The 16,057-nt window shown below is 47.9% G+C and overlaps 1 protein-coding gene across 1 annotated transcript; it reads left to right on the top strand.

The window, feature by feature from the left end:
* The first annotated feature begins 9,996 nt into the window (after positions 1 to 9,996).
* On the top strand, positions 9,997 to 11,023 carry LOC119444446 (organic cation transporter-like protein). The gene is made up of 2 exons (XM_037708847.1): positions 9,997 to 10,889; positions 10,957 to 11,023. The coding sequence occupies exons 1-2, from the start codon at positions 9,997 to 9,999 to the stop codon at positions 11,021 to 11,023; spliced, it is 960 nt and encodes a 319-aa protein (XP_037564775.1).
* The last annotated feature ends 5,034 nt before the right edge of the window (positions 11,024 to 16,057 follow it).

The following is a 16,057-nucleotide window of genomic DNA, read 5'->3' as shown; positions in this document are numbered from 1 at the left end:
TTGATGCACCCACGCTGACGCCTGGTGGCACGTCTTTACCTCCTACTCCCCCTATCCCCTACGACGCTGCGCCGTGCTCCCTTATGGGCTGCAGAATTAAGCGTCTCTTCCTTATGTTTAATAAACACCTTTTTTTTTCTCCTCCATCACGACTACCAACGTCGATGACCATGAGCAACCGTCGTGCATATGGAAGCTGCACTACGCTGCACACGCTAGCACAACGCGAAAGACGAAGCACGTAACTGACACACTAATACAACGCGCAAGACAAAGCACGTAACTGAATCGTCACCGAGTCAAATCAGCGCGTACAGCGCGTCGTAATTGCAGCCTCCGCGATCAACTTCAGAAACATTTTCAGAGCTAATTGCGGAGGCCACGCTCCGCTGTGCTGAGTACGGTGAACGCCACCTAGTAGTTGGTAGTGCTTCTTGATGCCAGCGTCCCTTCGAATGCTGGCATCGAGGCGTCGTAGTGCTGAGACCACCGAAGCGTTCACTGTCGGTGCGCGTTAGTGTCATAATGCAGTACTTCTCTTTTCTGCTCGTAGGCGGCGGCACCGCCCGAGCAAGAGCGCGAGTACACGGAGGAGTGTTAGATATATAAGGCGCGTCTGTGTAGCTCTCTGCAAATGCGTTTGTGGCGCAATGGGTTAAACGCTCGGCGATCTATCGTCGCGGACCGAGAGGTCGTGGGTTCGATTTCCAAATTTTGCATGTTTGTGGAACTTTTTCTTCTGGTTTCTTTCTTTGTATTATGTTCTATGACGTATTTCCGTGACGGAAATACGTCAGTGAAGTCTTGGTGGACCCCGGCATAAAACACTTTCGTGTTAAAACGCTGCGAGGCGAGAAAGTAGGTAAGATTTCTGGCGCTGCTCGACGAATGTCCCATTCTTATCTCGTCGAAAACCTCCGAACCGCCCCCAGAGGCACCGGCAACAGTCACCAACGCCAAGCGCGTTCGGTGCGAACGCGGATAAAACGCCGACGGCGTCGACAACAGTTCTACGCGTTGCTGGTGCTGCTGCATGCCCAAGTTTATACAGCTGATAAAACCACTATCCTTACTCCGTATAGATCTCTACTAATGTACTATCGCAATTGATGCTTCGCCTTTCGGGTGAAACTGCGACAATTTTTTGTAGTGAGCCCGCGTCAGCCCTACAAGCTTGTCCATGTAGGAAGGGCAAAATTGAGGGCTCCTGACTTTTGCCATCGCAAAGCTTTCACGGCAGCAAACATGCGGCCCTGACACGTAGAAGCGAACGCCGAAGACAAACTATAGTGCCTGGAATATACATATTCCAGGCACTATACACAAACGTATAGCGAGGTGCCTAGCGATGGCGGACGGTCGGGGCAGGCGGCGGATATGACGTCACGTGCAAACTAAGGGTACCTTCAGCTGACGGCACTGGTGCCGTTTTGAGTGCACTCGCGTGGTGTCGCGCGTTCGTCTGGGTGCCACGCGCGTGGTGGCGCACGTTCGCCTGGGGCGAAGGGTAAACGACACATGTAAATGGCATTTATGGATTAGCGGCACATGGCAAGGTAAAAAGACGTGGCTGGGAGTAGCTTACCTATGGAAAGATAGTGATAGCAGAGAAAAAAAAGAGTTGTCGCAGTTTCACCTGAAAGCCGAAGGATCAATTGCGATAGCAAATTTGTAGAGAGCTATACGGAGTAATGATATTAGCTTTATCAGCTGTATAAACTTGGACATGCAGCAGCACCGGCAACACGCAGAACTGTTGTCGACGCCGTCGGCGTTTTGCCCGCGTTCGCTCAAAATGCGTGCGGCGTTAGTGACTGTTGCCGGAGCCTCTGATATAATTAGGCACTTGGTGCCGCAGCTAAACGTCGCCTCCCCCCCCCTCCCCCACGGCCTCTCGCGCGTCGGAAGAAGGCGCGTTTGCTCTACATATATGGTGATTGTAAAGGAGGAAAGAGACGCCTACTTCTGCAGCCCTTAAGAGAGCACGGCGCAGAACGCGCGTTTGTTCTCCGCCGTGCGTTCACTCCCCGTGAAAGCACGCGCCCCTCGTGCCCTTTCACTCGGACATACAGCGTTCGGCGCGCGGCGACGATTTCATCTCCATTGACGTCATACGGAACCTCACGGCGATGGCGACGACGACGGCAGAAATCTGCTTTTGAGTGTCCATATAATAGCTATCGCAATAAAATAAGGAATTGGTTGATTGCATTAGAATCGACATTAATGAGTTCAGTAAATCGGGCCAGGTGATATCAGTGGGAGATATGAATGCACACATGGACGATTTAGACGGATATACTGATTACAACGGCTCTCTAGTACTGGATCTGTCTGATGAACAGAAGCTTATAGTAGTTAACAGGGAGAATAAGTGTCATGGACAGGTAACGTGGCAATGCAGAAACAGGCAGTCATGTATCGACTACGCTTTAGTCTCAGAAATGGTCTACGAACAACTAGACCAAATGATAATAGACGAAAACGGAAAAAATAGCCTGGGAGGCGATCACAGACGTTTAGCATTAAAGTTTGGACGAGATACCAGCGCAGAACATGAACCAATAGCCTCAGAGTTTTTAAAAATGAATGACGAGCAAATAACAGAGATCGCAAACAATATAGAGAAGAAAATTTCCTACAGCAGTCTGGGAATATAAGGAACTGGTGGAGGTTATGCAGCATGAAATAAGGCGGACACGGCAAAACAATTGTTGGATTGGAAAGAGGAAACCACGTAAGTGGTGGAACAAGGAAATTAAACAAGCTATACTAGAGCGTAAAGAGGCATCTAGGGCTCATCGAGAAGCCAAAAAGTTGGGATTACAAGAAGAAGAGGTGCTCCTTAGATGGAATACATACCGAGAAAAGAAAAGCGTTGCGAGTGAGCTCGTGCAAGAGAAAATTAAATGCGCAAGTGAACGTTGGGTGCATAACATTCACAAAAGAGACAAAGGCGCTTCAAAAAGATTCTGCAACCATATAAAAGCACTCGGAGCTCCAACTAGAAACTCGCAAACGGCTATAAGAGATGAAGACGGTAACACCTATGAAGGCGACGATGCGCTGTGGTACATCAAAGACGTTATCAGGGACAATTTCGGCACGAGAAAAAGCGTAGTTCAGACAACAGATCCAGCAACAACAGAGACGCCCGAGAGATCAAAATTTAGCATAGAAAGCGTTTATTGGAAAAAGGCAGCAGAAAATGTTCCTAACAACCCGGCAGCAGGACCCGATGAAATCCCAACACAGTTAATCAAAAACCTGGGTCCAAAAAGCAAGGCACTGCTGACTAATGCCATAGAGCAAATGATTAGAACAAAGAATATTCCCGTTGGATGGCGTGAAAGCAAGATGAATCTCATCTACAAAGGCAAAGGAGATAAGGATAAGACGAACTCGTACAGGCCAGTTACAGTAACGTCGATGACATATAGAATGGCAATGCAAGCCATAAAATTAGAACTGTCGAAGTGGGTGGAGAAAAACGATGTATTGGGAGAACTACAGAATGGGTTCAGGCCAGGCAGACGCTTAGAAGATATGTTTGTACTAACTCAGTGCATAGAGATTTCAGTAGCTCGGAAAAGACCTTTATGGCTAGCATTTCTAGATATTAAAGGAGCTTATGACAACGTAGACAGGGAATTGTTGTGGGATATTCTTCACCACAAAGGCATAGATGACGATTTCGTGGAGCTGTTGAGGGAGATATATAGAGACAACCAAGTACAAGTGGTATGGGAAGGTCGAAAAGGAAGTGAAATGGTAGGAATTCACCAAGGATTGAAGCAAGGATGCCCTCTGTAACCATTGTTGTTCACGCTTTACATCAAGGGTATAGAAAGACGACTGGAAAGCAGCGAATTAGGTTTTGATTTATCCTACATGCGTAATGGACAAATGGTGCAACAGAAGGTCCCTGGACTGATGTACGCAGACTGTTGTGCTACTAGCGGACAGTAAAAATGATTTACAGGTACTTGCGAATATCTGTGGGAACGCAGCGACAAATCTAGGCCTTAAGTTTAGCACAGAGAAATATCAGGAATTATGATCTTTAATGAAGACACAAGTAACTTCGTGGTGTCGATTCAACAGCAAGTAATACCCATAGTGAAGCAATATAAGTACCTCGGCGTACACATAAACGAAGGAAAGAATTACTCAAGCAACCACCAAGAGAATCTGAAAATAAAGGGGAAGCGGAATGCAGCAATAATGAAACACAGAGAACTATGGGGCCACAATAAGTATGAGGTGGTGCGTGGAATCTGGAAAGGAGTAATGGTGCCAGCGCTAACATTTGCAAATGCCATTATATGCTTAAGGTATGAGGCCAAGTGCTGGGGAAAAAAGTTTGAAAAAGGATAAACAATACAAATTATTCGTCTACATCATAAAGCACACTTTTTTAGGCCCATGTGAGCGTTTTAAAGTTTGCATTATTTTTTCAATATTTTTATTATTTGAAAAATTTGATTAAATGTGGGTCTCACGCCAACAGTCATAACTCTAATTTAACTTAATAAAAAAACACAATTTTTGGCAGTGATATAGGAGAGGCTTTGATCTGTGCAATGAACCAAAAATTATTGAGATCAGATTAATTATCGAAGCATAGTGATGAAATAACCAAAAACATGTGTGCTTCCAATGGGTGCGCCTTGGTGTAAACGGCCTCCATATCAAAACTTGGGGCACGATTTTACTTGCTGAGGTTCATTGCACACCCAATAACGTGAGAAAGAATTGTGCCAAGTTTCACAAAAAAATCTTTATTAGGGAAAAAGTTATGAATGTTTGCGTTTGAAGAAATCGTAAAAAGATGAGTTCTGAGAAAATCAACAAAAAAGATTGCAAAGCATAGCGCTTACATAAGATGATCAGGAGAGCTAAAATCCCCTATATTTGTAGCCAGTTTTGTCTTGGGTCTTGCCCTTGTCTGATTTTGCTCGTGTTGCACCTCGGCTTCCTTTTTTTTTCTAGCCTGCTTTTCAGTATTACAGGTATTTGCTGTACGTCTCCAGGTCCGTCGCCTTGTACTGATTGACAACAAACTTTAATTTTGGGCGTCTTTGCGCTCTAAACTTCCCCATTCTGTGGCTGCCAGTAAGAAAAAGTAAGCGACAGAGAGTAAACACATCCGTCACACGATCAGGTTCTCATTTAGCGCACGTGCAGCCTCCATAACGTAAACAACACGTGCAAAAGATTGCACGTCCACCTGGTGAGGTGTTTATTATTTTAATTGATAAATAAAATGTTGAAAATGCTATTATGGCATTGCTACACTTTTTACGTGATACGATTCTTAAATAACCAGCAAATAACTGCAAACCAGGGCATTTTTTCTGTTCCACAGAAAACTGGCACTTTCAGTTTCGGTTTCGTAGACGCCGGGTGGGTTTACATTTTTTTATGTATCTTTTGAAAGAAACTGCATAGGAAGATATTTTTTTCAGCAAAATGATGTAGAATAAATTCCTCATCTAACAAAGCAGAAAACAAAAAAATGACATTTGGAAAAAAAATTACAATTTTCACTTGGCCTCACACCTTAAAATCGGATATATTGGCGGGTTTGGAAGGTAACCAAGGATCAGTAGGCCGGTTGGCTTTGGGAGCACACGGTAATACGACAAATGAGGCAGTGCAGGGTGACATGGGTTGGGCCTCTTTTGAAGTCAGAGAAGCACAGAGCAAAATTAGGTTTGAAGAAAGGCTCAGGAACATGGATGAAAATAAATGGGTGGCTAAAGTGCACAAGTATCTCTACATGAAAAGCGTGGACACAGAATGGAGGAAGAGGTCAAGGAAGTTGGCAACCAAGTACAGGATAATCGAAACTGTAAATAGACAACCACGAGTCACCAGAAAGAAAGTGAGAGAAATAGAGACCGTGAATTGGATGCAAAGGATGGAAACCAAAAGGACAATGGAGATTTACAAGAATGAGAAGAATAAAATTAGAAGGGAAAATTTTTACGATAATACAAAGGGCATTGCCTTGCTATTTGAGGCTCGATCCAGATGCTTAAGAACCAAAACATACCGGAACAAATATTCGGAACTAAATGAGGCATGTGTCGTCATCATCATCATCATCAGCCTATATTTATGTCCACTGCAAGACGAAGGCCTCTCCCTGCGATCTCCAATTACCCCTGTCTTGCGCTAGCGTATTCCAACTTGCGCCTGCGAATTTCCTAACCTCATCATCCCACCTGACTTTCTGCCGTCCTCGACTGCGCTTCCCTTCTCTTGGTATCCATTCTGTAACCCTAATGGTCCACCGGTTATCCATCCTACGCATTACATGGCCTGCCCAGCTCCATTTCTTCCGCTTAATGTCAACTAGAATATCGTCTACCCCCGTTTCTTCTCTGATCCACACCGCTCTCTTCCTGCCTCTTAACGTTACTCCTAAAATTTTTCGTTCCATCGCTCTTTGTGCGGTCCTTAACTTGTTATCGAACTTCTTTGTTAACCTCCAAGTTTCTGCCCCATATGTTAGCACCGGTAGAATGCAATGATTGTACACTTATCTTTTCAACGACAGTGGTAAGCTCCCAGTCAGGATTTGGCAATGCCTGCCGTATGCACTCCAACCCAATTTTATTCTTCTGTAAATTTCTTTCTCATGATCAGGGTCCCCTGTGAGTAATTGACCTAGATAAACATATTCCTTTACAGACTCTAGAGGCTGACTGGCGATCCTGAATTCTTGTTCCCTTGCCAGGCTATTGAACATTATCTTTGTCTTCTGCATATTCATCTTCAACCCAATTCTTGCACTTTCTCGATGAAGGTCCTTAATCATTTGTTGTAAATGCTGCAGTATTTGCTGCAGTATCTGCATTATGCTGCAGTAAAGATCCAGAGACCACTCAGCACATCCTAATGGAATGCGATGGGATCCACCCAGCGAGATCCATAGGTACCCTGCAACTCCCAGAAGCGCAGGGGTTTAAAGTGGAAGGAAACATCAACAGATCAGCCGTAGAGATAAGCAACGGACGATTAGAGTACTGGTGGAAAAAAAGCATGGAGAAGATGGATACGACCTGATCTCTTAAAATCATAGGTAGCGGTACAAGGTAAATTTTTGAAAAATAAAAATAATGAGAGGTATACAAATATGCTAGGTAAAGAACATATATAGTATACCTGATTAAATCAAGCAGGCTAGGTGACTTTTTGTCCCCACCCCGTTTCAAAGGGGATGCCAATAAATAATAATAATAATCATCATCATCATCATCATCATCATCCTCATCGAACACGACACGAGTGCGCACCACCGTGCCACCGCGGAGATCGACGCTGGAGCGCGGTGCGATCCTGTCGGGCAGCGCGCGACAGCAGACGATGAAAAGCGAGCCGTTCAGTTTAGGCGCCATTTTGTAGCAGGTGGTTACGGTGTAAGCCACGTCTCTGCGTGTCTCGCACAAAACTTATTTTCGCTGCTAGAATCCAGTAGCTCATCGGTCAACAAAGAACATACAATTAATCTGCGCTGCGAATCAGGAGCTCTGACGAGAGCAGCCGTCGAAGGTGAACCATTTCATCCGATGTAGTGGCGTCATACGCTAATGAGGTACATGAAGCTGCAGCATCAGTTTCTACGTTTGATGCTGTAACTTTCGTTTCGGTTGTTTCTTTTCAGTTCCGAAAACGGTAAGGATAAGTCAGAGTACATGCAAGGGGCTGTGAGCGCACTTTGCAGGCTTGTCCCAGTGAGTGATTGAGTGAAATAAATTTATTGAGGTCCAGAGAAGACGCAGGGGACACCCCGCGCCACCCGGCTAGTCCCACGTAGGGACCGGCAAGCCGGCTTGTCCCAGTACCACAAAAATTATTCGAATGGCAAGAGTCATTCGTCACTTCATATTTCAAGCATTTGTCATCAATAAAATGCTTGACCTTGTTCACGTCTGCAAATCGCGCCGAGACCAAGGGGATAAGTGGCCTGTGTAAGAGCGTCGCCTGCTTAAGTTCGCATTCTGCATGTATCTCGGAGAGGGCGCTACAGTCGCAAACTACCGTTTGGTGGCTCACACGTTCGTCTGGAAGGAGCGAAACGTGAAACTCGGGCGGTGTTTGGCGTGATTTCGCTGCACTGCCACAGTGCCTGGGTGGCTCAGCTGAACGTACCATATGTATAGGCTAGGATTGTAGCGTTTTAACAGCCGACCAACAGTCGACGCTTCGCCGTCCGCCGTAGGTGTTACGCAGGCCACGTGACAGTAGAGGATGAGCTGCGCCGGAGGGAGGTCAGGTCACGTGACCAGCAGAGGAGAGAGGTGCGCTGGAGAGCAGAGGTCACCAATGAGAGAGGCACGCGGGGCGCGAGGAGGAGAGGCGATGGGTATAAGTAGAGTGTACTGGACTGGGGGAGTAGGTCCAACGCAGGCTCCCCGCTGAGGCTTTGTTTATTGAAAGGTTGCTGGCGCCACCGTCGCTTTCTCTCGAATGAGCGGCCCCGCGCGCCGGCCGGACACGTGTCGCGTCGGAGCTCCTATTGCTACAGTGTACTAGAAGGGGCTAGTACACTGTACTATTGCAGCTGCATGGAGCTTTGACAGGCGGATACTCGGTGGCGGCAACACTGATATTATTGCCCACTGATCTATTGTACATAAAACGGAAAAAAGAGCGGCGGAAAGAATGCCAACGACGTAACAACGACGGTGCGTCGAGCAGACGACCGCTACTCAGCCTGTGAGTCGCGCTGCCGAAACAGCCGAAGCCAACGATTATTGGCCGGAGATTCAGAATAAGGCGACGGCAGCGCCGCCATAATTTCAAGGTTTTTTGCTTCACCCTCGGCGCTTGCCAAGGCGCCCGCTGGGCCCACTCCCCCATTCTAGTACACTCTAATATAAGGACAGGTGTTTCTGTGCAGCGCGTAGTGTTGCCAGATTGGGCTATTTGTAGCCGAATTGGGCTACTTATATTTTCGTTTGGCTGTGTTTTACATGAGTTGACTATGTGGGTATTTTTGGGTTACATTTTTATATGGATCAGGAATCGTAAAGAAGCGTGTTTTAAGATTGGCTGTACGTCGACCACCTGTTGGTGCAACCTTCTCTCTGTGTGTTTCCGCACCTGCGTCCGTGGCGTGCCGCGATGTACCTGCTTTTGTCCTGTGAAAACATTTTTACGTCGGCCCGTTACAAAGGGAAGAGTACCATACGTGTATCATCTTCATCATCATGTTGGCTAGGAGCATTGTATTGTACAGCTTCAGGTAATTTATACCTTAACCATTGGGAAACCACGGGGAATGATTTGTATCTGACGCGTTTGTTCAAGTATTTTACGTCTTGAAGTCAAGCCCATTGCGTGGGTGTTTGCTTGATGCTTGCATAAGTGGTTCTTTTTTGTTTACTTTCTTTACTGCATGCTAGCATAGTAAAACACCTGGTTAGGCCGTGGAAGACAACGGATCGTTCGGTCGCGGATGACAACCGGCAAATAACTTTATTGGTGGTCCTGAGGAACCGCTTTAGGGTACCTCCCTATGGAAGCCGCTCGACGCGAGCGCTAGCGGGTGCTGGCATGACAGCGGAAGCGACGACGTCGAGCCAACCCCAAGCTTCGAGAGGAGGAGGCCGAAGACAAGTGCCAGCGGAGGCAAGTCAACCCCGAGCTTCGACAGAAGGAAGCCGAAGCCAAGCGCCAGTGGTGAAAAGCAAACACGATATCGAGAGAAAACGTTCCTCGGGTCTAGCTACCAAAACGATAGCCCAAAACGAAGACAACCACAGTAAAACACCAAGAAAGCCCACCAAAAAAGAAGACAACCACACCTCCGCTGTTTCGACAGATTTCATGTCGTGCAAGTGGCTTACTTTTTGCTTTAGGGCACAGATGAAAATATCTTTTGATAAATTTTGCGACAGATTTTCGGCATATCTTTGCTATAGTTCGAGTTGTGGGTGTGAGCCATAAGAACAGAGCGTAAAGAAGAAGGAGAAGAAAGCGACCATGTTGCCGAACAAGCCAGTGCTCGGGGAACCGATCGCAGTGTCAGAAGAAAACTCATATCTAGCGGCACAGGATGAAATCGACGATGATAACATTCCGTTCGGCGAGGGAGCCTTTCAGAAACGAGTACTGATCATCAGCGTTTTCACCGGTGCCATCAACTCTGCCCAGAACCAACTCTTCCGGATGTCGTGGCTCGAGATGGACCACTGGTGCCACCGCCCGAACGCTTTCTCCAACATGAGCGTGTCTGCGTGGAAGGAGCTCGCAATTCCACGTTACCTCAACGGAAGCTACAGCCGCTGCACGGTGCGCGTTCCGCCGGAGGGTGGCACTTGGGCCCGCGTAGAACCTTGCGTTGAATGGGAGTTCGACCTGAACCAGCACGGCAACACCGCGGTCAGTGAGTGGAGCGTTGTCTGCCAGCGGCGTCATCTGGCCGACGCCGCCCAGGCTGCGCAACTCTTCGCCACGACCATCGCCCTTCTGACCCTGGGCCCTATAGCCGACCGCATTGGCCGCAAGATGGTGGGATTCCTGGCGCTCACGGCTCTGCTTCTCACGCTCGCGGCGACCAGCGTTGCGACCGACCTGCAGACATTTATAGTTGTACGTACAGTCGCAGCGGCAGCGTCGGCTGGCCTCTTCGTCATCTGGGTGCTGCTCTACGAGATAACTACCACGACCCGCCGACTGCTTTACACCACCGTCGGCTCGGCTCTTTCGTTTGTCATCTCCCGGGTGTTTCTATCTTTGGCGCACCTGTGGAAAGTGAGCTGGTCGGCATCGCACATGCTCCTGGCATTGTTTGCCTTAGTTCTCCTCGTCGCTTTTAGCGTACTCGACGAATCTCCATCTTGGCTGATCGCTGCGCACCGTGAGGACGAAGCCAGGCGCGTCGCAGTGAGAGTAGCCAACAGGAACGAAGTCCCCGTAAGCCACTGCCACGAATTCTTCCAGAGACACATGCACAGGGCACAGCAACTACCTCACGGAACCACCGCGACAAGCCAAGGTAGCAGCCTGAAGAGACCGCAACTCAGACAGACGTATGTGCTCACCGCTTTCATCTGGACCGTCCTGGGCTTGACTTCTTTCCACTACAACACCAGCCGCCCCACCGCGCGTAGCATGTACGTACGCCCCTTGATGGATGTTGGCATCGCGCCCTTGCTCGTCGCTGTGTGGCCCCGCCTGGAGAACGGCCGGCGTGCAAGGAACGTGACGTCATACTGCGCTCTCGTGTTCAGCAGTTTGTCGGCACTGCTATTCTCCGCCTACACCAACTACGACACAGCCTTGCCCACGGCGCTGTTGATCGTGATGCGCCTTGCGTACATACTTCTGGTCGTTTTGGAATTCTACCTCACTTTCGCCGTGTTTCCCACGGAGTCGCGGTGCACCGGTTCCGGCGTAGGCCTAGCTTCCTTCTTGGTGGGCAATGTGATTGGACTAGTAGCGTTCCCCGGTATCCTCAACAGCATGAAGACAGTGGGCTCGTCGCGGAAACGGTGTTAATGGCGATAACTGCTATAGCCACCATGTACATGCTTTCGGAGGATGCCTACCCTGCAAGAAGTGTGCATACTTTGGCCACCACGTCATTGCCCCTCGAAACCGAGCCCTTCGAGCGGTGGACAGCCTCCGTGCTTAACCGCGGTATCGGTGGCTGCCGAGGTTGAGCCCAAAGCGTCAATAGCGGATGTGCGCGGGGCCTCCAGGAAGAAGGCAAGAGTGAATAAGATGCCGGAGCAGTTCGCTGTGCGTCCGTCCAAGATTCGAGGGAACTGGTAAATGAATAACCTGTCGCGACAGAGTGCGCCTGTCCTTGTTCAATTTTTTCACCTATGATTCTGTCCTGTACTGAACTCTCTCGGTGCCAAGTTCCAAGTATGCCCAGGAATAGCCGATATAACAATGCTTAAAACTTCGGTCGACACTTTAAAATGTATACGATATACTTTGCATAAACGCTATGCTGAGTCCAATCTGTAAGTAGAATATAATTATCGTTGCCGTTGATTTCTCTTTCATTGTACAGGGCGTTATCAGCTAATTTATTTTAAGAACTCGTTCTCTATCTTCGTACACTGTGATAGGTGATCGGTCGTGGTTCAAGTTAGGCGCAATTGACTGTTTCACCTAACTTGAACCACAATTTATAAGAGTGCCACACTTTATTGACAGGCAGGACGAGCAGCATAATTTTCGTAGTCGTCTTCAGTTGCTCAGACCATTTTTCGAATTGCTATTATTTACTTTTTTTTCTAATGGAAGATTTGAAATATTTGTTTTAAGGCATAAATCCTACTTGCACAGTTGTGCAGTGTTCTCAAGAATGCCCGGTAAGCTGAAAATTGCTCTGGCTTCAGTTCGCGTTCCCGGCGCAGTACTCTGCCAGCCGCAAGCACAAGGCACAAATGGCCTTGCCACAGCAAAATTATATTTATTTCATGAACTTTGAAGCAACATGAACTCGAAACACTGTCCGAGCAAGCGTTCACACGTACAGGCAACTAGGCCTCACCTCGGCGCGGCATACGTATCCCGCCCACGACCTTGCCGTACTGCCACGCCACAGGGCTGCTGACGCTGCTAAATCATTGCTTCGCGTCGCGATGATGCGCCGTCTGTCACAATCGTGGCTGCAGCGCAATCACGTGGTGGAAGCTGTCGGTGCGCGCAGCCAATGACATGCTTACGCGCAACTGCCGATGCTGACATGTTTTATGCACGACCTTCTTTTACGTAGCTCTTTGTTTCTGATTACAAAGAACGGCCGTGAAACAAATTACATCACTGGGCGCTTCCGCATACGGATCGCAGCGTTTTCAGTCGTGTTTACAAGCAGCGAATCTTGCATGCACGTCTTAGAAAACCCGACGAGATTCTTGTCTTTCGGGTGCAGCACCGTCCTATCTCTTATCAGTTAGTATCACGGCGGATTTAGATCCTCTTAAAATAGGTGCTGATGCACAGCCAACGCCGTTGCCTATCAGTTATTTTCTGATAGGAATCCTCGAGGAATTTGTGCTTTCGAAGCACGATTGAGAGCACTTATACGTGCTCTCAATCGCAACACAACGGCATCACGTTAAAGAGAATAGCTTTGGTTGGGGGGGGTCCAACGTGTTTTTTCCCGGGTACTAGCAGTATATAGGTGAAGGTTATCCAAGGTGGTTTGCGTAACCAAAACTAGCTCGTATGCCTGGCAGATGGCGTTTCCTAACGTTGGATTAATAATAAAAACGCAGAGCACTGTGGGGCCACAATAGTCCTGAAGTGGTGCGTGGAATCTGGAAAGGAGTAATGGTGCCGTCTCTAACGTTCCCAAATGCCATTCTATGCTTAAAATGAGATATCTTGTCGGGGTTGGAAGTTAACCAAAGATCAGTAGGCCGGTTGGCTTTGGGAACCCGCGTTAAAATCACAAATGAGGTAGTGCAGGGCGACATGGGTTGGGCCTCTTTTGAAGTCAGAGAAGCACAGAGCAAAATTAGTTTCGAAGAAAGGCTCAGGAACATGGATGAAAATAATGGCGGCTAAGTGCATATGTATCTGTACCGGAAAAGCGTGGCCACAGAATGGCGGAAGAGGTCAAGGAAGTTATCAACCGATCTAGTAGAGGGTAATTGTAAGGGTAAATAGACAACTAGGTGCCATCAGAAAAGAAAGTGAGAGAAATAGAGACAGTGAATGGATGCAAAGAATGGAAATAAAAAGAAGCATTGAGATTTACAGAATGAGAAGAAAGAAATTAAAAGGGAAAATCTGTACGATAACACAAGCTGCAACGCCTGGCTATTTGAGGCTAGATCCGGTTGCCTAAGAACCAAAACATACCGGAGCAAATATTCACAACTAGATGAGGCTTGTGCATGCTCCAGTAAAGATCTGGAGACCACTCAGCATATCCTAATGGAATGCGAGGAGATTCACCCAGCGAGAACCATAGGTAAGGTACAACTCCTGAAGCGCTTGGGTTAAAGTGGAAGGAAACATCAACCGATCAGCCGTACAGACAAGGAAGAGGCGATGAGAGTACTGGTGGAAAAAAAAGCAGGGAAGAGATTGATACGACATGATCTCTTACAGTAACGGGTAGCAGTACTAGGTAGATTTTGGGGAAAAAAGAAAAAGAATAATGAGAGGTATACAAAAATGCTAGACAAGTAACATGTATATTATAGCTGATTAAATGAAGCAGGGGCGCTATAACGTTAAATGATTATAAACTTTTTATCCCAATTTCTGCAATCAGCCTCCACGATTGGTTAAGCATTTTCGGGCCACTCCCTACTTCGCCTGTCTCTCACGTGACGTCATGACAACCGCGATATCCTCATCTGGTATAACGTGTACACACTGATTATGCATGAATAAACCGCACAAAAGAAAAATAGTCATTCCTGATTCGATGCCTTTTCACCATTAGACCTCTGCTATTGGTCCAGTGTTTTCTGGGCACGCCCACTTCACCTGTCTGTCGCTCGACCTCACAAACCGCGGAAACTCACCACGTGTGCGCGAAAAAAATGCATTAATATGCCGAACAAAACTGAAAGTTTTTCTGAATAGCCACAGACTGCCCCGTTCCGAAAGGAATAGAACATGGCTGTCCGCCAATCGCTCAGGCCCTCGCTACTCGAACCTGCCGGTGAGCATGTATTTATTTGCGCATGATAAACCTTTTTGCGTGGCAGTAAAACGTTATCGAGCCCTTTCGGCACGTATACGACATCGCTCTGCCAACTCTTCCTTGCTGAGGATCCGTTTTAGAGGCATTCTTCCGTTGCATTGCACGCCGCCGCGATAGTATACCAGCCACCGCAAGCTAAGTATGGCGAAGCGGACCAATCGGAGAAGCCGGCACCAACCTCTTCGTGCGGTTATCTATTTTCACTGTGCTGGTTCGGCCCCACCGAAGCCTCACCACTATAGCGTGCTCCTCGCCTCTTGTCAGCGAATTAGGTAAGAAAAACCGCTGAGTGTAGACAATGTTATTGGTTTTGAAAGCGAACATAGGTGACCTCCTATAAACGAGGAGAGTGTTTCATTGGGTTGTTCAGACAACGCTGCGGGTCACCGCCCGAGGCTTCCGTCGGTGGTTACGGAAATTTGACGTCAGGAGTTTCGAATCAAAACAGTTTGGAACCATTTTACGTTATAGCGCCCCATGTTAGGTGACCATTTGTTACCACCCCGTTTCAAAGTCGATGCCATTAAATCATCATCATCATCATATCCGATTACTCAAAATCTCCTAAGGCCTAATGCGCACGTGCTCGGGAATTCCCGTTTGTCTGGTGGCCTGGCAGCGTAGTTACGGCTGCGGAGGTTTCAGGGACATCTCGCGCGTGCGTCAGACGGTTCGTGGCGTGGTAAATACGACGACTGGTTTTTTTCAGCGTTCGCGTCGCATAAGGGTGTTGTGTGGTTTTCGCAGTAAAAAAAGGCATTTGAGTGAATGTTTGGGTGCTTTGACAAAAATATCTACATCGCAATAAAAATGACATTCTTGATAAAACACGGAAAAAATTCACCGGCGTTACCTTATCCGAATTTAGCGCAGCTCTATACGCGTTTGCATTTCGCCATATTGGCTGGCTCGGACAATTTGTCTCGTGTGTAACGTTGCAAACAGAGCGAAGTGCAGCGCCACTGCCCCGCTAATCGTAAGAGGCAGCGCCTGGGTGACGCGCTGGCGTAATTTACAGCAGCCGCCGCAGAAAGAGCTCAGCTCATGCAGCGCTTTGTTTCCGAATATGGTATCGTTGGCGTCATCGTTTAACAGACGACGCGCGCGACTCTGGCGCGTCTTGTAGCCATCGACACAGCAGAACACATCGTGCACGGCACTGCGGTTTTCTTCTCACGCTTTCGCCATACCCACCTCTTCCGCTTCCCGCCTCATGAATCTTCCTCCCCTTTCGCTCCTCGCACTCTCTTCGCTACTTCCGTCTTTCATGCCCCGCTAGGATCCGCGTTTGCTCTTTCACCCTTCGCCGTGCTCGTTCGTTCGGAAAGGGCGCCCAAGAGCTGCGCTCTAAAAACTTCGCAC

This window comes from Dermacentor silvarum, chromosome 3 (assembly GCF_013339745.2).
Source record: "Dermacentor silvarum isolate Dsil-2018 chromosome 3, BIME_Dsil_1.4, whole genome shotgun sequence".
NCBI lineage: Eukaryota > Metazoa > Arthropoda > Arachnida > Ixodida > Ixodidae > Dermacentor > Dermacentor silvarum.
Note: the sequence above shows the minus strand (reverse complement) of the source record. Positions and strands in the feature narration are given on the sequence as shown.